Source organism: Eubalaena glacialis, chromosome 18 (assembly GCF_028564815.1).
Source record: "Eubalaena glacialis isolate mEubGla1 chromosome 18, mEubGla1.1.hap2.+ XY, whole genome shotgun sequence".
NCBI classification, from domain to species: Eukaryota; Metazoa; Chordata; class Mammalia; order Artiodactyla; family Balaenidae; genus Eubalaena; species Eubalaena glacialis.
In genome coordinates this window covers 63,576,194-63,597,827 of record NC_083733.1, presented here as the reverse complement: position 1 = coordinate 63,597,827, position 21,634 = coordinate 63,576,194, and the positions used below count along the sequence as shown (strand labels likewise).

The 21,634-nt window shown below is 58.5% G+C and overlaps 2 protein-coding genes across 4 annotated transcripts; one reads left to right on the top strand and one right to left on the bottom strand.

Annotated features, from left to right (window-relative positions):
- Positions 1-10,441: 10,441 nt before the first annotated feature.
- Positions 10,442-16,322, bottom strand: EMC10 (ER membrane protein complex subunit 10). Of its 2 annotated transcripts, XM_061173912.1 has the most exons (8): positions 16,158-16,322; positions 14,662-14,734; positions 13,703-13,812; positions 12,681-12,785; positions 12,178-12,359; positions 11,921-12,014; positions 10,856-10,942; positions 10,545-10,634 (listed from the first exon to the last, which is right to left on the bottom strand). In XM_061173912.1, exons 1-7 carry the CDS (start codon positions 16,269-16,271, stop codon positions 10,856-10,858), a joined length of 765 nt encoding a protein of 254 aa, XP_061029895.1. In that variant the 5' UTR covers positions 16,272-16,322; the 3' UTR covers positions 10,545-10,634. The 2 variants fall into 2 exon arrangements, with proteins under 2 accessions (XP_061029894.1, XP_061029895.1); XM_061173911.1 differs by lacking the exon at positions 10,856-10,942 and having other exon boundaries at positions 10,442-10,634.
- A 113-nt stretch (positions 16,323-16,435) lies between these two features.
- Positions 16,436-21,588, top strand: GARIN5A (golgi associated RAB2 interactor 5A). 2 transcript variants are annotated; one of them, XM_061173933.1, is made up of 5 exons: positions 16,436-16,655; positions 16,858-16,976; positions 17,306-17,436; positions 20,396-20,676; positions 21,421-21,588. In XM_061173933.1, the coding sequence occupies exons 1-5, from the start codon at positions 16,613-16,615 to the stop codon at positions 21,459-21,461; spliced, it is 615 nt and encodes a 204-aa protein (XP_061029916.1). In that variant the 5' UTR covers positions 16,436-16,612; the 3' UTR covers positions 21,462-21,588. The 2 variants fall into 2 exon arrangements, with proteins under 2 accessions (XP_061029916.1, XP_061029915.1); XM_061173932.1 differs by having other exon boundaries at positions 16,436-16,682.
- The last annotated feature ends 46 nt before the right edge of the window (positions 21,589-21,634 follow it).

Here is a 21,634-nt window from a genome sequence, read left to right as displayed (position 1 = left end):
CTGCCAAGGCAAGGAACACACATTTATTGAGTACCTATGGTATACCAAGCAATTGCTTGTGCTTTCTCTACTCTCCTCTCGCCCTCTCATCTCCGCTGACCCGTGGTTTCTGCTGTCCTCTGCTTCTTTCTGCTCTCTGCCAGGAGAGGAACTGGGCATTTATAGAGCACCTACTGTGTGCCTGGTAATTTCCTTCCACTCCCCCTCCCCCTCGATTCTCCCTGTTCCTTCATCTCTGACTTCTCCTTATTTTCTGCTCTGTCTCCCCTTTCTTGGGGGAAGAAAACAAGCAATTATGGAGCACCTACTGTATGCCAGGCAATTAACACCCCACCTCATCTCCTCTTGCCTCTTCCTCCCCGCCCTGCTCATTCTGCCAGCTTCTCCCTTCCTGTGTTCTCTGGGCCTTCCTCGGGGAAGGGAACAAGCATTAACTGAGCACCTCTGTGTGCCCCATGATTTGCCGGAACTGCCTCCTCTGACATCACCTCCTCCCTTCTGCTCCATCCTATTGCCTCCTCGGCCAGCCTTCCTCTCACCAGTGTTTTCCTCTTCCTCTCGTTTGCCTTCTCTTCCAAGGAAGACAGTGTGCATTCATTGAGCACCTCCTGTGTGTCTCACCCACACACTCGCACGGTCTCTGCCTCATTTCCTCTCTTCTCCCTGGTTCCTGCTCTCCTCCAGCTTCTCCCCTTCCTCTCTGCCCTGCCAGCTCTCTCCTGGGGGAGGAACTAGGCATGTACTGAGCGCCTGCTGTGTGCTACTCCTCCTATCGGCTGTCTGTCCCGGCTTGCCTCATAGGCCCTGTGCTCCCTTCTCTCTCCCTCTCTGCTTGCTTTCCTCCTCCTGGCTGCCTCCTCTGCTCGCTGCCAGGAAGGGGGATGGGCATTTATTAAGTGCCTATTGTATGCCCACTGCTTTACCTACACTGTCTCCTTTCATCACAGCTTCTCCTGTTCATTCTCTCTGCTGGAGTTTCCCCTCCCCCCTCCTTTTCTGCCTGCCTTCTCTCTCCCAGGAAGAGAGCTAACACTTAAGAGCACCAACCATATGCCTAGCTATTTCCACCCCTGGCCCTCCCTCCTTTGGCTGCCTTTCCTCCCGTTTTTCCTCTGTGGTGGTTTCTTCACTTCCTTTCTGACTTGGCTCCTCTCTCCTGAAGAAGGGAATGAATGGGCATTGATTGAGCACCAGCTGTGTGCCAGGCTCTTCATAAGCCCAGCGTCCCCTCCTCACACTCTCTCCTTCCCCCTTTCCCTTCCTCTCTACCGCCTCTCCTCTCCCTTCCTGCTCTCCGCGTTCTCCACCAGGAAAGGGTAGGGGCACTAATTAAGCACCAACTGCGTGCTGGGCAATTCACACATGCTGCTGCCTCTCCTTAGACCCTGTGTTCTCCCCTGCCCCCTCCTCTCCTTCTTCTCTCCCTTCTCTGCAGCGGAAGCTCTCAATTTTTCCAGACGGAAGGGATGTAAGCAGCGATCTCAGCCGCCACGGCTGTAGAAGGGGCCCATCATCTTCCCCTCATGGTGCTGGGCACCGCGAGCTGATGACCGACTGGGGCTCCATTTGGATTTCCTCACTGGGGAAAAAAAAAAGTGGATCACAATAGCCACTCCCTAGGGCGGGGGAGGGAGGGGTGACTGAAGGAGACCAGGAGGGAAAGTAGGATAGACAGTGCTAGAACAGTGCCCACGGGAGGAGGGGGCTCCGATTCTGCTTCTGGTCGTTGAGTCCTGAGTTGTCGCCCTCGTGGCCCCCTCCCCCACCTCCCTGCGCGCTCTGCTTCGCCCCCGCCCCCGAGAAGCAGCTGAGGAAACTGAGGCTCAGGCGGGGAAGAGACTCGCCCGCCACTCGGCCCCGTGTCTCCCCCCCTCTGTGAGCCTCGGCCCCCTCTCTCCCCCATTCTCGGGATCGCTCGCTGATTCCCAGTCTCTCTCTCTCACTAGCTCTCTCTCCCCGCTCTCCCGTTTTCTGGATCTCGTTCTCTCTGCATCTCTCGCTCCATCCTTTTTCTCTTTCTCTCCTGCTCCTCTGTCTCACACACACTTCCTCTGCCTCTGCGCCATCGGTTTCTCTCGACGCACACATGGTCCTCCCTGAAAGGACTTCCCTCACACTGTGTTGTCGTTTCCTTCGCCCACACCTCCTTGCTCAGGTCCTTTTCGTTCTTTCTTCGTGCCGCTGCTCCTCCCCCACTCCCTCCTCCCCCTTCTGACCTGTCTCTATCTTCTGTCCGTTTGTCCGTCTCTCCACACCCACCCGCCACCAGGTCTCCTTCCTCTCACCCTTGTCTTTCATCCCGATCCTCAGTTTCTTCCTCTTTAATTCGCACGCACACACGCTCCCCCCCCCCCCCATTTCTCTTCCTTAAACCGCGCTCCTCTCCTTCCTTCACACCTTCCTCCGCCCCAGCCCCGGCTTGACTCCCCTGCGCTGTCACTCCCAGCCTTTCTGGAAGCCCTTCTGCTTTTCCCTCTGCCTTTGCCCCGCCCCCCGCTCCTGGCTCCCACCCCGTCCATTCTCCTCTCCCCGATGGGGATGGGGCGCGGAGTCCCCAGTCCTGGGCTTCCCGCTCTGGGCTCTCGGGTTTGCCCTCCGCTCCCCCTTCCTCGGCTGCTGCTGTGTCTCCTCTCGCTCCCCTTGTCCCCGTCACCTCGTTTCTATTCCTCACGTTCACCTCTCACGCCAGCCTCTCCTGCAACGCCGGCTCCTCCCATCTCCCCCCACAGGGGCTCCTATTTCCTTCCCTTCCTAGCCTCACTCTCTCTCTCAGTTTTCCTGGTATCTTCTTTCCATTGGCTTTTTACTCCTGACTCTCTCCTCCGCCGTCTACTCCCCCCTCCCCGCCTCCCTCCCGGCGCTGCCCTCCCTTCCCTGGCATGAGGGGCCAACCGCCCCCTCAGCCCTCACCGCATCCCTCGTCTCCGTCTCTCATGGTCTCTTTCTCCCACACCTGTTCCCATATACCTGGGGTTTGCAGCGTCTCCCTCTCCCCGCTCTCCCCACCCCTGTCCCCCATCCCGTCCTTGCTCGACTCCCACAGCTGGGGAGGCCCCTGCGGTAACCAACGGGGGCGGGGACAGCTGCGTCCCCGCGCCGGTGGTATTTTTATCCTGTCTCGGAACAGACGGTCCTGTGATTAATGTTTCACAGTTTACGGAATTCATTTCATGTCCTGCCAGGTCCTGCGCCCATCAGCTGCACGTTTTCGCCGTCTGCAGCTCATCGTTAACTGGGACACGGGGACACTGTCCCGTGACTTGGCGCGTTATCACTCGAGAGGGGGCAAACCTTCCCTTCCCTCCTCTCTGTCTCCCTGTTTCTCTCTCTCTCCCCCTTCTCCTTTCTGAGCCCCATTCCTTCTCTCCCCTCTTTATTCACCTGGCTCTTTCCTGTCACACCTTCGGCTTTGTTTTGTTTTCCCTGCTGTCACTCTTTTCTCTCCCTCAGTCACCAAATGCCCTCGCGGTGGTCAGCCGGATGTCGAGGAGGGAGACTGTCCTCTGTGGGCCGGGCTGGGATCTGAGGGGCCGCCGCCCACCCCTCCCGGAGTCTCCTGGCCTCGTGCTGCAGCCTAGTCTTGCCTGACTTTCCACTTTTCTCATTTCCTCCGTGTTCCCCGGTCCCTTCTTTCCACCACGTGCCTCCCCGCTGGCCTCCCTCCATCCTCTCCTCAGCCTGGACCTCCCCCTCCCTCCGCCCCTCCCCGTGGCCTCCAAGGGTGCGTGTGTATGACACTGGCGGGACCCCTCTTTCCCCTGCTTTGGTGTCTGCGCCTCTCTCTCCCTTTCCCTCCTCCTCTCTCCCCCCTCCCTCCATCCTTTTCTCTCTCCTTTCCTCCTCTCCCACTCTGCCTCTCTGTCTCTCTCCGTGCCGCCTCTCACACCCGTTCTCTCTTACACACATATATACACACACTCACTCATTCTCTTCTCATCTTCTTTTTACCGTCTCCCCTCCATCCTTTTCTCTCTCCCTCGATCTCCCCTCCCCTCCTCTCCCGGCTCCTCGTCTCTTCCTCTTTCCTCCCCGGCTCCCTGGGAATCTCCCCAGGGCTCACACCCCTTCTCTCTCCGCTTGCTTCTCCGTCTCCTCCCCTCCCTCTCGGGTCTGTCTCCTGAGCGGTTCTCTCCCCCCTTCGCCCCATCTCTTCTCTCCTCCAGCCTCCCTGTCTCCCTCTTTTCTTTCTCCCCCTCCTGCATCTCTGCCCATGGCTTTCTCTCCTCTCCTGTCTCCCTTCTGCTTTCACTGTCTTGTTTCCTCCTCTGCCTCTCACCGTTTTTCTACTTGCTCCCTTCCTCCTCCCCGCTCCTGTTCGCCCCTTTTTTCTCTCGTCTTTCAACACCACTTGCCTCTTCCTCTCCTCCTCCCCCTCCTCGGGTCTCAATGCCGCCTCCTCCCTCTTCCTTCCGCTTCCTCTTCCGTCTTCTCATTCTCCTGCTCCTCCCCTCTGTGCCCCTGGCCGCCCCGTCTCTCCTCTCCCCTTCCTCTGTTCCTTTCCTCTCCCCTCTTTCCTTCTTCCTCCTCCTCTCTCTCCGACCCTCTCTCTTCTCGTCCCCGCCCCCTTCTCTCGGGGCCTCCCTCTGTCTCCGTTCCTCCCATTTCTCTGCCTATTCTCCCCTCTGAGTGGCCCCCTCTCTCCCCCTTCTATTTGCCCTGCCCTTCCTCTCCCCTCCTCACGTCCGTCTCTTCTCTCTCCTCTCCTCGCTGAATCTTTCCTTCTCCTCATCCCTCTTTCTCACTCTCCAGTTTCTCTTTTTCTAGCCCCTCGCACGCACCTTCTTTCAGTCTCTCTCCTTCTTTCCTTTCTCTCCTCTCCCAATCTGTCGTCTCATCTCCTCTTTCTCGGGAGGCCCCTGCCCTGCCCAGCAACCCCTCCCCCGCGCGTCCTGCCCTGAGGGCTCCAGAGGCTCCTCTTTTCCTTTCCCTCTCCTGCCCTTGGGGCTCTGAGGTTTCCAGGTTCTGAGCAGACGGCGGAGTCAACCCAGGGAGCCCAGGGCCGGGCTGTCAAGCCAGAGTCCCCGAGGTGGAAGGACCTTTGTGACACCCATTTTCTCTCTTTTTCTGTCTGCCCTGGACTCTGGACATCTGCCTGGAGGGATCAAGTCTGCCCCAGGTGCAGGAAGGACGAAGCGAGGAACAGGCTCAGAGGCAGAGAGCAAGCTGCCTAAAGACTCACAGCGCGTAAGTGGCGGGGCCAGGACAGGGTGTGCCGCCCTACAGTTGGCTGGGAATCTGCTCCTTCCCGACTCTGCTGAGCCCTGGACTCCGGCCTGAGCTTGGTGAGAAGGGGGCTGCCGCCTTTCTGCTCCGTTCCCCTTCCCAACCCTCCACCAACTTCTCTTCCTCAGGCAGCGTGAAGCACAGCAGCGGCGGGGAAGACCTCACACGACCCCACTTCACAGATGAGAAAATAGGCGCCTGGTGTTCCTGAGGACCAGCATCTGCTAAGACAGAGACTTCATGGGAACCCCAACCTTCCCAAAGGATCGACAGTGCCCCCTCTAGGGCCCTTCTCTCCGCTGAGACGGACCACATGGGTCAGCATGATGCCTGACCTCCCCCAGTACCGCCTGAGAGGCATTCTCAGACTGGGTGTCATCTTCCATCGCCACCTACTGGCAAAGGACAAAACTGCAACCCAGCTCTAATAAACACTGGGAATGACCCCGACAAAAAAGGACAGTGCCAGGGGGTGGCAGAGGGGCTGGGGGAGAGGAGAGGGAGAATTTGCAAAACTCTGTAAAAATTAAAAACTTTACTCCTAACCAATACATAAACATCATACTCAGCAAGCTTCTTGGTATGCCAACTTAAATCTCCAGACTTCATGGGTGTTTTCAAGTCATGCTATGGGCAGGTTCTCTCCTGCACTGGCATGGAAATGCACGTGTCGCTGCTTTGGGAAATGAAGGAGAGTGGGATTTGGTTTACACAATTTGCTGGGGAGCCTATTTCTAGGAATTGGGCCAAACTGAGTTTGTTTCCTCTGCAATGACCTTGCTGAATGGAAGCTGGGTGCAAGCAAAAGTGAATGGCTGACAGCCAAAGAGGCCCCAGTCACTGGCCCCTGATCCTCACCTGGAGTCTCTCTGATGGGCTAAATAAAGAAACCTCTAGAATTGTTTCCAGAAGCTACCTGCTACAATGCACAATTTGGGGGCGGCAAAGATTCTTTAAAAATACTAAAATTAGGGCTTCCCTGGTGGCGCAGTGGTTGAGAATCCGCCTGCCAATGCAGGGGACACGGGTTCGAGCCCTGGTCTGGGAAGATCCCACATGCCATGGAGCAACTGGGCCCGCATGCCACAACTACTGAGCCTGCGCGTCTGGAGCCTGTGCTCCACAACAAGAGAGGCCGCAATAGTGAGAGGCCCGCGCAAAGTGATGAAGAGTGGCCCCCACTCGCCGCAACTAGAGAAAGCCCTCGCACAGAAATGAAGACCCAACACAGCCAAAAATAAATTAATTAAAAAAATTAAAATTAAAAAAAATTTTTTTTAAATACTAAAATTAGCCTTATATATTTTAAAAGATTGCTTGTCAAACAACTCTGTTTTAAATATGCCCAAATGACAATATGAAAGCCCAGGCTGGGAGAGGGGAAGTTTCCTCAGTGCCAGGGAACAGGTGACATTTTGTGGGGCAGAGAAGGGCATCCAAGAGGTGAGGCAGGAAATTGGGGAGGGGGGCATTCCTTTCACTGAGCATTTACCTTGCAGGTGTTCCCCTGTCTTAGACCAGAGGTCAGGAGGCTAGGGTCAGGGAGCAAGAGGGGGAGAGTGAGGGCTGAACTCAGTGGGGACAGAGAGGAAGGAATGTGGCAGGAAGAGGAGGGATGGGGCTGTGGAGGGGTGGAGAGGGGGAGAACAGTGCCTGCAGTCTGGCCCGGTGGCATCTAACTGAATCATTAATTGAGGCTGGGGGTGGTAATTCATGAGGCCGAGGAGGAGGAAGAGATCAGAAACCAATGGGCCTCAAAGGCCAGGCTGAGGGGCTGGGACTTTGCCCTGACGGCACTGGGGAGCCATGGGAGGGCTGGGAGCAGCGGAGTGGGGGCAGCGCTGGTGTCAGAAAGCCCTCCATGAGGGGGATGGAGTGGAGGGGGCACACGGGAGGCCAGGGAGGAAGTACAGGTGGGAGAGGACGAGGCCAGGGCTGGCGCCACGGGGGCAGAGACGAAAGGACAAGGCCGGGAGGAACAGTGGGCAGGGCAGACCAGCAGTCTGGTCTGTGAGGTCGGGTAGCTGGAGGCACCACTCACAGGATAAGGATTCCTGGGTGGCACTAGCTTCCCCGGTGGTCCCTGAGGCACATCCTGGGGAAGGAGCCTTGGGTCAGGAGAACCTGGAGGGGAGTCTGGGCTGGAGACAGGCTTGGGAGCCACCAGGGAGGAGGGGCTGTTCAGAACCTCCAGTGTGGATGGGCGGCAGTGAGACCCTCCCCCAGGAGGTCCCCAGCCGGGGGTGTGTCCTGCAGACACACGCACACGTGCGGGGAATAATGCAGGTACACGGGGATTCCTGCAGCATTGCTTGAAACCCAAAGGTCCATCGACAGGGGACCAATGAAATCCACTCTGAGCCAGCCACGTGGTGGAATGAGGATGCACTCTACATCAGAGATGGAAGCCTCTCCCACTTACGTCAGGTGGTGATGGTGGGGGGCTAGGGCAACATATTTCTCCAAACCCTATGTACATACACATTTGCTTGTTTCTGGAGGGAGCAGCTCCAGAGCAAGGCACAGGAGACTGAAAGCTCACGCTGCCCCTGTGAGGGGAACAGGTGCGGTGAGCAGAGGGCTGTCTCTTTGGATCCTACTGTACCTTGTGAGTTGCGCGCTATATCCCCAGACACCCTGATCAATAAAGAGAAACAGTGACTAAGCTCTCCAGGGATGGGCAAGAATTAGAAGAGAAGTTTAATCAGAAGAGAGCCCCAGGGAGCCTGCGCGAGCTCGGACACTGACTAGAATATGCAGGGTAACCCTGCTGGCTTGAGAGCAGTCAAAAAAAGTCTAAGAAGAAAAGAATGTGGGACTCCTCTCATGGGCCAGTGGCTAAGACTCCACGCTCCCAATGCAGGGGGCCTGGGTTCGATCCCTGGTCAGGGAACTAGATCCCACATGCTGCAACTAAGAGCTCGAATGCCACAACTACGCATCCCGCGTGTGCAACTAAGACCCGGCACGGCCAAATAAATAATAAATAAAAATAATGTAATCAGATTGACAAAGACCTCAAACCTCGAGCCACTAAAAAATAACAAAATGGGGACTTCCCTGGTGGTGCAGTGGTTAAGAATCCGCCTGCCAATGCAGGGGACATGGGTTCGAGCCCTGGTCTGGGAAGATCCCACATGCCGCGGAGCAACTAAGCCCGTGCGCCACAACTTCTAAGCATGCGCTCTAGAGCCCGTGAGCCACAACTACTGAGCCCACGTGCTGCAACTACTGAAGCCCGTGCAACTAGAGCCCATGCTCCACAACAAGAGAGGCCACCGCAATGAGAAGCCCACGCACCACAATGAAGAGTAGCCCCCGCTGGCCGCAACTAGAGAAAGCCTGTGTGCAGCAACAAAGACCCAATGCAGCCAAAAATAAAAATAAGATAAATAAAATAAATTAATTTTAAAAAAAATACCAAGGCAATGTGAATCAGCGGGAGGCTCTGGGGCTCTCGGGCCGCTTGCCACTGTGCAGAGGGGCGTGGCTGGCCCCCCAGGGAGTGGGCTCTGAGCTCCCATGGGGCTGCAGGGAAGAGGTGCAGCAGGATCCGAGTCCAAGGGCATCAGAGGACAGAGGTGGCACATGGAGGTCTCAGCAACATCAGATGAATCACAAGAGGAATTCAAAAACACAAATACTGCCACGGAGCAAAGGACAAGAAGAGTTCTCAGAAAATGCCAATAGTGCTGCCACGCTCCACGGTCACGTGTGCATTTAGGTCACGTGTGCATTTAAGTCACGTGTGCATTTCGGTCACGTGTGCATTTTGTGAGAAAGTCAGTTGGAGGAGGGCGGGCTGAATGAGCTCAACGTCCCTTTCTGGTGGCACACGAAGGACGAGGCCACTCTCTGGGCAAGGACAGAACTGCAGAAGATACAGCGCAGGAGGAAAGTGGCAAGCACGGGACAGTGTACAACCTCGAACATGTTACTTTTGCTACAAAGCGGGGGAAAGAACACACGTTCCTGTTTGTTGGTGCCCGCACAGACACTCCGGGAGGGAAAACAAATGGACTAAAATGATCAAGTGATCAGGGAGACAAGACTCCACTGCACACCTTCCTCGGCTGTTTTCCCTGTTCACAAAACGTCTCTAATATGCCTTGGTATTCTACTTCGAGTCATGAGTCTGCGGGAAGTCATTCAAACTCACATCAGAGGCAGATCAGCGACAGACCCGCGATGTCGCGCTATTTATAACCACATAAAGCAGGAGGCAAGCTGAACGTTGAACGTTTGGGGGACAGTTTGTTTAATAATCTGCTACCCAGACACCGTGGAGCCTGATGCAGCCGTTACCATGACAATGGCAGCCATTTTTTGGCATTTCTGAATAACACACACAGTGACCAGGGGAATTCAGCAGCGCTGGTACATCCTGGCCGCCTCTTAGCCAAGTCAACAGTTGCACTGGGCTGCTGCAAGCTGTAACTTTCCAAAATGTTTACCTGTTTCAATACGTTGCCTTGTCAATGTTCTTAAATAGACGAAAGGAGGAGGAGATATAGATAGCGAGGACCCAGCAAAGTCCCAGGGAAGATACCCAGGCCAGGAAAGGGATTCTATTTACATCATCTGGCCCCTGACTCCACTAAATGTTTGTTTTGACTTTCAACATCACTTCTTCAAGCCCAGAAGCCTATGGAGGGCCTGGCATCCTGATGGCAGGAATTCTCAACTCCCACTCAGAGCCGTGGGCAGATATAGGCCAAAACAGGGGACAGGGCTGCACGGAGGGATGGAAAAGGGGGCGCCCGTGGCCAGCCCACCCCTGCTCTGTGCCAGCTCTGGGCTGCGAGGAGCCCCAGGGTGCCCTCAAGGGCACACAGACAGGAGGCTGGTGTCCCAATCCAGTGTCAGACAAGTTAGGGGTATCATCTAACCTGGCCAGGCAGGGCGAGAAGACCACGACAAAGGCACAGAGGCTGGAGAGGACTAGGCATGTTCCCAAACTGCAGGGCCTCAGGGGGTGGAGTGGGGGGAACCAGAAGTGAGGTCAGAGCTGGACCAGGAGCTTGGGCTCTACCCTGTGGCAAACAGAAGCCTCTGGGGCTACAGCGGGGCCACAGGGGAGGGTGGGGTGCAGCAGGGCCCAGAACCCGCCGCCCTTCCGCCACCAGTAACGCCAAGGCCCAGAGGGAAGGGACTCCTGGGGAGGGGGCGCTCTCCTACCCTCATGCGACGGGGAGACAGGAGGGGCCAGCAAATCCTTCCTGTGATGACCAAGGACACGAGCACGCTGGGCAGGAAGGGTGTCCGCTGAGCGAAAGAGGACGGGGCACTCACGGGCCCTGGGCCCCTCACCGGCCACCACCTCCGCCGCCGCCGCCGCCCCCGCCCTGGCCCCCGGCGTCCGGTGCTCCCGACATCATGAGGAACAGGACCACGGGAATGATGTACATCCACTGTGAGCCAGACAGGATGGCAGAAGGACAGATGGACAAACAGGGAGACAGAGAGAAGAGAGGAGAGAATGAGCAGTGTCCGGGCCAGGGTGCGGAAGGCGGGGGCCGGCGTGAGGGGAGGCAGTGAGGGAAGGGGGCCCAGGTCCCCTACTCCACTACGGGTTGGGGAAGGGCTGGCGGGGTGCAGGGACGGGGGAGGCGGGAGGGGGCTCAGTCCTCACTCAGGCCTCGTGCGGTGGCGGTGCGAGCCCGGGGGCAGCAGGACGCAGGGCTGTGAGCAACACGGCCCCCCCCAGGATGAGGTGCCACTGAGGAGGGAGGGGGGCGCAGGTCAGGGCCAGTGGCGGCTGTGGCGTCCCGCGGCCATCAGGGAGGGCAGAGCCGGGGGTGGGCGAGCTCTCGGCCTCTCTGGGCCTCAGTTTCCCCGCAGCCCGGCACTCCTGACATCTCCTGACATCAGGGGCTCCCGGCACACTAACCAAGGCCCCACGGACACGGCGCTCGGCGCAGTCAGGCTCAGCGTCCTCCCACCCAAGGCCCCGAGGGCCCAGCCACACTGGCTTCCACTGCCCCCCACCCCTGCCTGGGGTGGGACCACCTGCTCCAGCCCCAGCGCTGCCAGCGCCCCCAGCGCCGCCAGCGCCCCCAGCGCCAAGGGCCCTGGGCCTCAAGAGCTGCTCCAGCAGCAGCACAGGCTCACCCTCAGCTGCCGGCTCCCGGCCTCCCGGGCACCGCCCGGCACAGCCCCTCCACCCACCCCCTGGCCCGGCTGGCGGAGCCCACCCGCTCCCTCCTTTCCAAACCTCCCATTCCTTCGAGGGCTCTGCCGGGTGCCCCCCACGCCCCAGCCTCCCAGCCTGGGTCAGGCCTCATCCTCTTCCTCAGACCTTGATCCCAGCCTCCTCCAAGCTCGGACCCCGCCCCTCCTGTGACCACACCCTCCTCACTGCACTCCCTCCCGACAGGCAAGGCCGACACTGCCCCCAGCCCGGGCACCCGAGGGGCTGTCCCCAGTCCCCCTCACTGCCCAGCTCCGGGCCGGCCATTTGCTGAGACCGGATGCCCCATGAGCACCACCGCAGGCTGACAACGGCAGCGGCAGGGGCAGGGGCTCAGGCCAGGGGCCAGGAGGACGTGCACAGAGACGCCGGAGGAGCCAAGCAGGCCCGACATACAGGAGGCCCAGAGGAGGGCCGTGGGCGAGGGGAGCAGGGCAGAGGGGGGCTCAGCATGGGAGGGGGCGGGCCGGTGGGGAAGCGGCCGGGGGCGGGCAGAACCCTACTCACATATTTCGCGAAAAAGGACTTCTGCTCCTGGGGGTTCTTGGCCTTCTGGGCCTGCTCCATCTCCAAGCGCTCGATGAAGGCTGCTGTCTCGGGCCTGGGGGGTGGGGGTAGAAGGAGGAGAGGGGATGAGGGCCCGGGAGACCCCGCGGCAGCCTGGAAGGGTGCGGGGAGGGGCGGGGCCGGAGTGAGCGGCAGCGGAAGGCCGTCCAGCCGGGGACAGGGCTGGCTCTGCCCGCCGCCCCGCAGCCGCTCCTCACCCTGGCGCCGGGACCGGCGGCTGCAGCTGCACTGAGGTGTTGAACAGCTCCAGGTCCACGTCCTCCACCTCGTGGCCCCGGCAGCCCCCAGGGTACGTCACCACCGACACCCCCACCACGTTGCCGGCCACGTCCACGTGCAGGGTCAGCTGGTCCGAGAGGTGCGACTCTACCAGGGAGCACTGGGGGAGGAGAGGAGGGGGGTGAGAGGAGGGAGGCCAGCAGGGGCTGCTGCCCAGGCCTCGCCCACACCAGCCCCCCCCACCAAGCCTCCTTCCCCACCCCACAGGGCCCCCGAAGCATCTTTCAAAGCCCTCCATGGCCCCCTGCCCACCTCCAGCAGAAGCAACGGCCTCCCCAGGGCCCACCAACTGGACTGTCCCCCTCCAGCCCGGTAGACCCTTGAGGGCAAGGCCAGGTCCTTAAATGCTGGGGCATTTAAGAACCCAGGCTAGAGCGGGTGGGTAAAGCAAGGATGGGGGCTGACCTCATCACCGACTCACCGCGGGGACAAAGGAGGAGACGTAGCCACCGGCTTCTGGGCCGTCAGGGGCCCCAGGCCGCCGTGGAATCCGGACACGGTACAGGCCATTCAGCGCGGCCACATCCTGCAGGGCGGAGAGGAGAGGGTGGCGGTGAGAGGCACAGTGCCCAGCCCCCACCTGGTCTGGACACCCACTGGGCCCACAGCCAGGAGGGCCCTTCCCCAGTCTCGCCCAGCCAGCATCCCCCACTCCCTGGCCCGGCCAAGCCCAAGACTCCTCCCACTGGGTGCCCACCCGGGGGGAGACCACCACGAGGAGAGGAGAGGCCAGCCCAGCGACAGAGTAGGTCCCGAGGACACTTCCCGCAGGTCTGGGTCCAGCCCCACACCCGAACTCCCCGGTTATATGAGCGGCTAGTTCCCTCTGTGGGCAACTGTGACAGGAATCACGTGGGCACCACGCAGGAAGGCTGGCCAGGGCGGGCCTCAGCCTGATCTCTCCCACAGCGCTGGCACCCACGGGCCCGCAGCCGCCCAGAATAAAGCCTGCATCCCCAGCTTCCCTTGCAGCTCCAACTGGCCAAAGGGACGGAGTGGAAGTGGATTGTGGCAGCTTTCTCGAGCTTTCCCCCAAAGCCGGCTGTTCCCTCTGGCCCTCCTTCTTCCCTTCCTCTACCTTGCTGCCTGGAACCTCCCTCCCACTCCCCCCAGCCCCACACCATCCCTAGGGAGGACCCAGGCGGACCTGGGGGGAACCCAGCCCTTGAGGAGGCCACAAAGCAGGGCGACAGGAGAGGTAACGTTCTCCAGCTTAACCATGGCTACCGTGGGAATCCCTTTCTCCTCACAAGCAAATCTTGCACTAAGTGTGAAGCATCGTGGCTGAATCTAGAAGAGCGAGAGGAGCTGACCGTATGAAAACTGTGGGGAAGAGGGTGTGCTGCGCAGAGGAAACAGCTCGGGCAGAGGCCCCGAAGTACGCGTGCTGTGCTCTGAGGCACGTGCCCCCAGCCCCAGCAGAGCCGGGGGTCCCGTCCTCACCCGGAGCTGGCCCCGCTCCTCCTCGCTGAGCTGCCGCTGCGACAAAGACAAAGTGCCATCTTGCTGGTTCCAGAGCAGCGAGCCCCGCTTCCGGAAGTGGGCACTGTCATCTGTGCGGGAGCCTGGACGTCAACCTTCGCAGTGACCAGGTCGCTTCCCCATCCCGAGCCCCCATTTTCCCACTTAAAAACTGGGGACAGCCCCACGTGTCTCTGAAGCCCTGCCTCTGCCTTGCCAGGTGACCCAGAGTCGCTTACGTGACTTAAGTGGGCCTCAGTTTTCCCAGCTGCGGAATACAGGGGCTGCAGAGCTCAGGAGCTCCCAACCACCGGGCTTTCTCGAGCAGATGCCAGGGTCTGACTGGGGAGGTCTGCAGAGGGTCCGAGCTTCAGTGTTTAAAACAGGTGCCCCCAGAGCTTGGGGCCTCAGACTCGATTATGAACCCCTGGGCCACAATGACATCTATGCTCTGGGAGTCTGGAGGCCTGAAATGCGGCAGTTTAAGCTGGGCTTTAGAAAGGGTCCCACCTCTGCCATTCACTTGTAAAAGGAGCTTGTCTGGTATCCCTCTGCGCCTCAGTTTCCTCTTCTGGAAAATGGGGTTATCCCTAACACCTCCTATTCTGCTTGACTATGCTGAGGATGTCTGAGTTAATACAGATGTTTGAGTTAATACATCTAACCACTAGGGCAGGGCATGGGGCAACTGGTCAAAGTCTGCTCTGAGGTTATTACTGCCATACTGACCTTTCTGAAACTGGCATTTGTCTTACAGGTATGGGAGTATTCAAAGACAGAGCTTCTGTTCTCCGCCGCCTCCCACCTCCCCAGTGTAATGCAAACACACTCCCAAGTGCAAAGCTGTAAGTGAATGGATGGCATGTCTCACGCTGAGTGGCACCCGAGTTCCTGACACAGGGCACTGGTAAGTGTCCAGGTCAGGACGTTGCTGGACTCACCGATCTCAAATGAGTGCTCCAGCAGCAGACCCACGGCGCCGCAGCCCTCGCCCTCTCGACCTTCTGCCCCCGCCTTGCAGGTCGGATAGAGATAGAGAGGGCCCCAGGTAAGGACCATCAGAGCCCTCAGTCCGGCAGGACCCGCGGACCCCAGGACAGACAGACCCGCAGGCTGCGGCAGGAGCCTTATTTTCATACCCATATCCAAACACTGACGCTTGCCCACTATTCCACCGTGAACCGCCCATTTCATGAAAATTCATGATCTGGACGGGCCAGAGAAAACCAGAGCCTGCAAACCAGCGGAACCTCGTTTCCAAAGCAACTATCTCCAGGTCACTTTCACACCTAGCATCATAACTATTCATGAGTTAAAGGGCATCCTTCCCAAGCTAATATCCAAGTGACCTCGTTTTCACCTTCACAGCCCCAATAGCCACGATGCCGCCCGAGTTCCACCCCTCTCAAGCACATTCAAGATTCCATGCCTTCCTTTTCTCCAACTCTCCACATCTCTCCTAACTCTGCATCCTCCTCTCTACGCCCTCAAGCCTGCGCTACCTCGTTCCAGATTTTAATCCGCGAGCTCAAGATGCCGCCCTCCTCATGCATATTCGGGAGGCGGAACTCCTCCGAGAGCCCCCCCCCACGCCTCTTTAATTTTAGCCACCCCGACGTCTGATTTGCCAAGATTCCACCCGGGCCACACCTCCTCAAACATATTCATGACTGCGGATCCCTAGCGTCCTAATGTTAAGGAAGTTCTTGCCCCAACCTTCTCTTTCGGTGCAGCCTCGTTTTCACCGCACCCAACGCCCAGGTGCCAAAGTCCCATCCCAAAATGGGATTAGGGATCCCATTAGGGATCCCCTTAGGCCCATCCATAAGAAAAACTAAGGCCCAGGGCTTCCCTGGTGGCGCAGTGGTTCAGAGTCTGCCTGCCAATGCAGGGGACACGGGTTCGAGCCCTGGTCTGGGAAGATCCCACATGCCGCGGAGCAACTAGGCCCGTGAGCCACAACTGCTGAGCCTGCGCGTCTGGAGCCTGTGCTCCGCAACAAGAGAGGCCGCGACAGTGAGAGGCCCGCGCACCGCGATGAAGAGTGGCCCCCGCTTGCCGCAACTAGAGAAGGCCCTCGCACAGAAACGAAGACCCAACACAGCCAAAAATAAATAATAAATAAAAATAAATAAATTTTTTAAAAAAACAAACAAAAAACCCACTAAGGCCCAAAGAGGGGATGGCAAAATCCCATAAGGAGCCCCGCCCTCTTATGCATATTCACGAGCTAGAGCCCTCCTAACTGTCCTCTCGCTTTCTCCCAGTTGTGCGGCCTCATGCATGCGCAGAACTGCAGCCTCGCTTTCCACGGTTCTTTTACCTCGTCTTCCCTCTCGGTCCTGCGCAACTTCGTTCCCACCTTAACCGACCTAAAGGCCCGAGACCCACGATTTCCGTCAACCCCGCCCTATGTGCACAGCGAATAAGCACTCACCCCCCGCACAGCGGCCCCGGACCGGCAACCACTACCCCGCGCCCGGCTGGGGGCTGCTGTCGCCATCAGCAAGAGCAGGAGCAGCCGAGTCGCCCCAGCGCCGGGCGCGGCCATTTCGGCCCCGTCCCACCAGCCAAAGGGCTGGAGTGAGCCGGGCGCCGCGGAGCACGCCGGGAGGAACGGCCCACATCCCGTTGCCCGTGCGCCTGCGCCGGCTCTTTGCGTCTGCGCACTAGCGCCCGCCCGCTACCGGGGCCTGACGTCACGGGGCGGGCACCGCTCCATCCGGGCCTCCGGGCACCGCCCCTTGGATGACGCCACAATCGCGGACGTCTCCTCCGTGACGCAGTCAAACCCGGTCCGTCGCGTTGTGACGTCACAGAGCCCAGGGCCCCGCCCCCCCGTTTTCTCCGTGGGCGCCTCCCTCCGCTCCCCACAAGGGGCGGGACGTTGCGATGAAACGGGGGCACAAGCCTAATTCGGCCCCTGGTGGAGCAGGTGAGGCGGGACCAGGTGGGATGGCAGGTGAGAGGCGGAGCCGGGCCTGGAGGGGTTGGACCAGGTGAGGGAACCAGGTGAGGGATGGAGCCTGCGATACGGAGACCGGTAGCCGGGAACCCTGTACCCTCAGCGCGGGGCTGACCCGGGGACCTTGGCCCAGCCTCCGGGAACTGACCTGCGAACTTTGCCGCCCATGTAGAACGCCCCCAGGTTCCAGCCTGTCCCACGCGCCAGCCGGGACGGCTCCAACGCCATCTCCTGAGCGGCGAGTTCGACCAGCTGCGGGATTTACCCATCTTTGAGAGCAACTTCGTGCAGGTGTGGAGCCCCAGGGCCCTCCGAGCCCAGGCCTGAGCCCCGGCCTCCTGACTTGGGGAACCTCTGTTCGCCCTATTTCTGATCACTCCCTCTAATGCTCATCTCCTGAAATTCCTGCTTCCCTATGAACCCTGGCCTTTGATTCCCTCGGTCCATTTTCCCTGACTTCATACCCATATGACTCTTGACCTCTGACCCCAGGATCTCTGATCCCCATCTTGGTGGTTAACTTACTTGGTTCCTGACCCTTAACCCTACCAAAATTCCTGATCCCTCCCCAATCCCGCCCCCCATCTATCTGGCTTCTAACCTCTGACCCCTGGCCCCAGGTGACCCGGTTAGGAGAAGTTGCCAACAAGGTCACCATGGGGGTGGCAGCCTCCAGTCCTGCCCTGGAACTCCCAGACCTGTTGCTTCTGGCGGGCCCTGCCAAGGAGAACGGACGCCTGCAGCTCTTCGGGTGACTGCCCCCACCCCAGCCTAGACCTCCTTCCTCCCCAGCTCTGGGCATCCTAGGTGCCCTGCAGCACCTCCTTTCACCCACACGACCTCCAGGGCCAGGAGCCATGAATGGCTGCTAGCCTTCTCTGGGCTACTGTCCACCCAAGAGAACAAGGACAGGGCCATCCACAGGGGCCAGGAATCGGGGATAGATAGACATGAGGGGGACTGTCCTCAGCTACACCCTGGCAGGGATCAGGAGAATGACCATTTATGCAGCACTTACTGCATGCCAGGCATCCCCTTGACCATGCACATCATCTCTTCTCTGACCTCCTACTGTCATATGGTGGGGCCGCTTAGGCCCCTCCATAAGAAAAACTGAGGCCCAGAGAGGGGAGCCACTTGCCCTGGGTCCCACAGTGGGTCAGGGGTGGCCTGGGATCAGAACCTTGGGCTCCTCAGGATTGCTGACCTCACGATTCTGGAGCTCCTGGGCCACACTCCACACTGCCCCTTCAGGTCTTTGTTTTTTTCATTGAAAAAGTAATGCAAATACACTCCAAGGTGCAAAACACACATAGCACAAAATACACCTTTCTTCCATCCTAGGCTCCTGTCTCCAACTCCAGCTGCAAATACCAAGACATTTACAGGCATAGAGTATATTTCCAGAAACATTCTGCTGGTGGCTTTCACTTTTTTGGCCACATCTCACAGTTAATGAAAGAAAGGGGGACGGGGGAAGGGAGGGAAGGAAGGAAGGAAGGATGGAGTCACATTGTCACATACACACACACGCACGCACGCACACAATCCTTTGTCTGCAATTTTGGATGTAACTCATTTGGTGGTAGAATCTGATTCTGACGTGAACAAACTTGATGCCACTTACAGCCTTTATTTATCCCCCCCGAATAAGTTTAAAACATTTCACAAAGCAGTATTCTGATGCCGGAACCTTGTACTGGGACATTCTCTACCATCTTGCTTTTCTTTTCAATGCTATTTGTATCCCACCGTATGAGTCACAACCTGCAGTTGGAAGGATGCTAAGGATGGTGCTGAGAGGGGGGCTTTGACCCTCATCATCCCCTTCAGCACTCTCCCCTCCCAGCCCCAGAGAAAACATACCATCAAAGTAAAATCATTGAGCTTGCTCTGCCAACTCAGCCTCAAGACACATCCCCCAGCCCCTCACTTCTAACCAGCTTCCAGCCCTTAGTGCTTCTGTGCCAGTGCACACAGATCCATTTTTGGACACACACAATTCAACAAACTCTGTCCCCTTGGACACCTAGCTTGCACCCGGCCTCTTGCTGTGATGATGTAATAGGGAATGTCCTTGAACGAATGGCTGCCTTCAGACGGCCTGGTTTCAAATCCTGGCTTCACCTCTTCTTCACTGTCTTTGGCCAAGTTTCCTACCCGTCTGGGCCTCAGTTTCCTCATCGGCAACATGAGGATAAGAGGAGAGCCCACCTTCCAGGCTGTCAGGGGATAAACTAAGTAAATGTCTGTAAAACTCTTGGAACAGCACCTGGCACAGAGTATGCGCTCTGGAAATGTCAGCTGTTATTCTTCCATTTGGGGAACATACTAATAGATCGAGTTGCCTACTGAGGGAGTCTGATGTGTCCTGTGCCTTGGGGTGACAACCAGTGTGGCAGGCAGGGGACATCCATGTGCTCAGCTGTGAGGGTGTCTGTAAGACCAGTTTCTAGAGGTAGTCTTGCAGGGCCTGAGGGAGGTGGTATGTGGCTACCCAATGTTGTTAAGAACATGGGTAAGACTTGGGTTCAAATCCCTGCTGTGTGATCTGGGCCAAGTTACCCATCCTGTCTGGATTGTTTCCTCCACTGCCTTGTTGGACCTTGAATCCGGCTGGGGGCCTGAGCAATTCCTTTATTCAGATACTCCACAAGCATTCACTCAGCACTGACCATGGGTCAGCTCTGGGTACTACGGAAGCAGCACTGAACAAAATTGGACCAAAAATCTTGGCCCTCAAGCTCACCTTCTACTAGGAAAGCAGACAGAATAGATGTCAATTTGTCCAGTGGGTGAGGTCTGTGGAGACAGATGGGGCATGGGGGTGGGCATGGGGAGGTCTGCAAGGGTGAATGTGGTTGTATATAGGCTGGAGGTTGTAAACAGATCTTCTCTAAGAGAGGAAGGGGCCAAGCTATGGGGATGGCTGGAGGATGACAGAGGGAACGGCCTGTGCAAAGGTCCTGAGGTAGGACCAAGCCTGGCAGGTGTTTATGGGACAGTGAGACCAGTATGGCTGGAGCCGAGTAAGCGAGGAGAGTGGGTGGGAGGGGAGGGCAGAGAGGGAACAAAGGGGGCAGATCCCGCAGGGCCTCGTAGTCAAGGCGAGGACTCTGCTTTTACTCTGAGCCACGGGAGGGATTTGAGCTAATGCGGGTGTTGATTGGCGCCCTCTGGCGGCCGCATGGGAACAGACTGGGGGTGAAGGCGGGAAATTACGGTGGCTGGATGGCGGGGGTCGGGGGCGGCTGGTGGAGGGACTTAGAAATCGTCGGACTGTGACTGCATTTTAACGGTGGAGCCATCAGGATTTGGTAGGATTGGCTAAGAATGTGAAAAAGTCGACTCCCACGGTTTCTGACTGAGCAAGTGGGAGGATGTAGTTAAGATGGGGAAGACGAAGAGGAGCAGCTTTGGGGCTGGGGGAAGGTCAGGAATTTGGCTGTTGGACATTTTATGTGTCCGATGTCGATCCAACATACAAATGGAAATTTCAAGTAAGCAGCAATCTGAGTTTCGCGTTTAGGAGGGAGGACCAGCGGGAGACACGGATGGGCTCTGTGTATGGAAGAAAATTGGGGAATGGATAAAATGCAAGAGGCAGAGAAAGTGGAAAAGGATCCTTCCGGGCGGGGAGAGGGGCGCTGGGGTGGGCGCTGCGGAGCCGGGGAGGATCAGACGCTGAAGCCGCCCCTTCCGCCCGCCAGGCTGTTCCCCTTGCAGTTTGTCCAGCTCTTCGTCCACGACGAAAGCCGCTGGCAACTCAAGGTCAAGTTCCGCACCGGCCGCGCCTTCTACCTGCAGCTACGGGCCCCACCGGAGACCCGTGACCGCGAGTTCGGCCAGTGGGTGCGGCTGCTCTACCGCCTGCGCTTCCATTCGTCCCAGGGAGCCGTACCCTTCACGCAGGAGTACTCGGCGCTGGAGGACGACGAGGAGGAAGACGAGGACGAGGATCTGACCGAGCAGGAGGAAGTGAGCGGAGGAGGTGAGCGGAGGAGGGCGGGGCTGCAAGGAGGGGGGAGAGGGACATGGGCGGGGCTGGGGGCGGGACTCCTGGGTCTGAGGGAGGAAGGGGGCTGGGGGCCTGTGCTCCTGGGTCTGAGGGAGGAGGGGCCGGGGACCTGGACCCGAGGGTCTGAGGGAGGAGGGGCCGGGGGCCTGGACCCCTGGGTCTGAGGGAGGAGGGGCCGGGGGCCTGGACCCCTGGGTCTGAGGGAGGAGGGGCCGGGGGCCTGGACTCCTGGGTCTGAGGGAGGAGGGCCTGGGACCTGGATGCCTGTGTCTGAGAGTGGAGGTGACCAGGAGCCCAGACTCCTAAGTCCTGACAGGGTGTGGCATCTGTACCCAGAGGACAGGAAGCTCTCAAAAGCAGGGCAAGGTCTGCAGGACCTTGGCGCACCAGCAAAGGTGGTGATGGTTTCCTAACTGGGCATCCCCCCACCCCAGCCTCGCTCCCCTTGACCTAGCATGGTGGGATATGGGGAGGGAGTGCCCAGGCCCTGAAGGAGTGGGGTCAGCCAGACAAGATGCCAGTCCCGTGTAAGGCCTGGGGAGGGGAAATGCCCCAGTCCTTGAAGGTGGGGACACTGGAACCTATGGGGCCTCTTCCTCTTGAGACACCCTGCTCCCCAGGCCTTCCCAGGAAGTACAAAGTGCCCACTCACCCACCCCCAAATGGCAGATACATCCACAGTCAAGGCCTCTGAGACAAACTCTCTCTTGTACCCAGCTTCAAGCCATGGAAGCCAGACTGGACCCACAGACCTCTGAACTCTGGGGACTCTGATTCCGCCAACATTCTTTTGAGGTCACTAAAAGACCAGAGATCAAAGTGTACCCTACCTCGGGGCCGGACAGATGAATTATTAAAGTTAATAAAGATCGGCCACTTAAGAACCAACAACCCGGTCACGAGCAGTTTCCCCATCGTCACCCATTCAACA

Coding starts and splice junctions, on each gene's coding strand:
- EMC10 (XM_061173911.1), bottom strand. CDS start 16,271: ATGGCCGCGCCCGGCGCTGGGGCGACTCGGCTGCTCCTGCTCTTGCTG. Junction 14,735..16,157: donor CCGGGGCCGCTGTGCGGGGG/GTGAGTGCTTAT, acceptor CCGACCTGCAAG/GCGGGGGCAGAAGGTCGAGA. Junction 12,015..12,177: donor CCGCCGGTCCCGGCGCCAGG/GTGAGGAGCGGC, acceptor CCCACCCCCCAG/GCCCGAGACAGCAGCCTTCA.
- GARIN5A (XM_061173932.1), top strand. CDS start 16,613: ATGAAACGGGGGCACAAGCCTAATTCGGCCCCTGGTGGAGCAGGTGAG. Junction 17,437..20,395: donor GGACGCCTGCAGCTCTTCGG/GTGACTGCCCCC, acceptor TCCGCCCGCCAG/GCTGTTCCCCTTGCAGTTTG. Junction 20,677..21,420: donor GGAGGAAGTGAGCGGAGGAG/GTGAGCGGAGGA, acceptor TCTTGTACCCAG/CTTCAAGCCATGGAAGCCAG.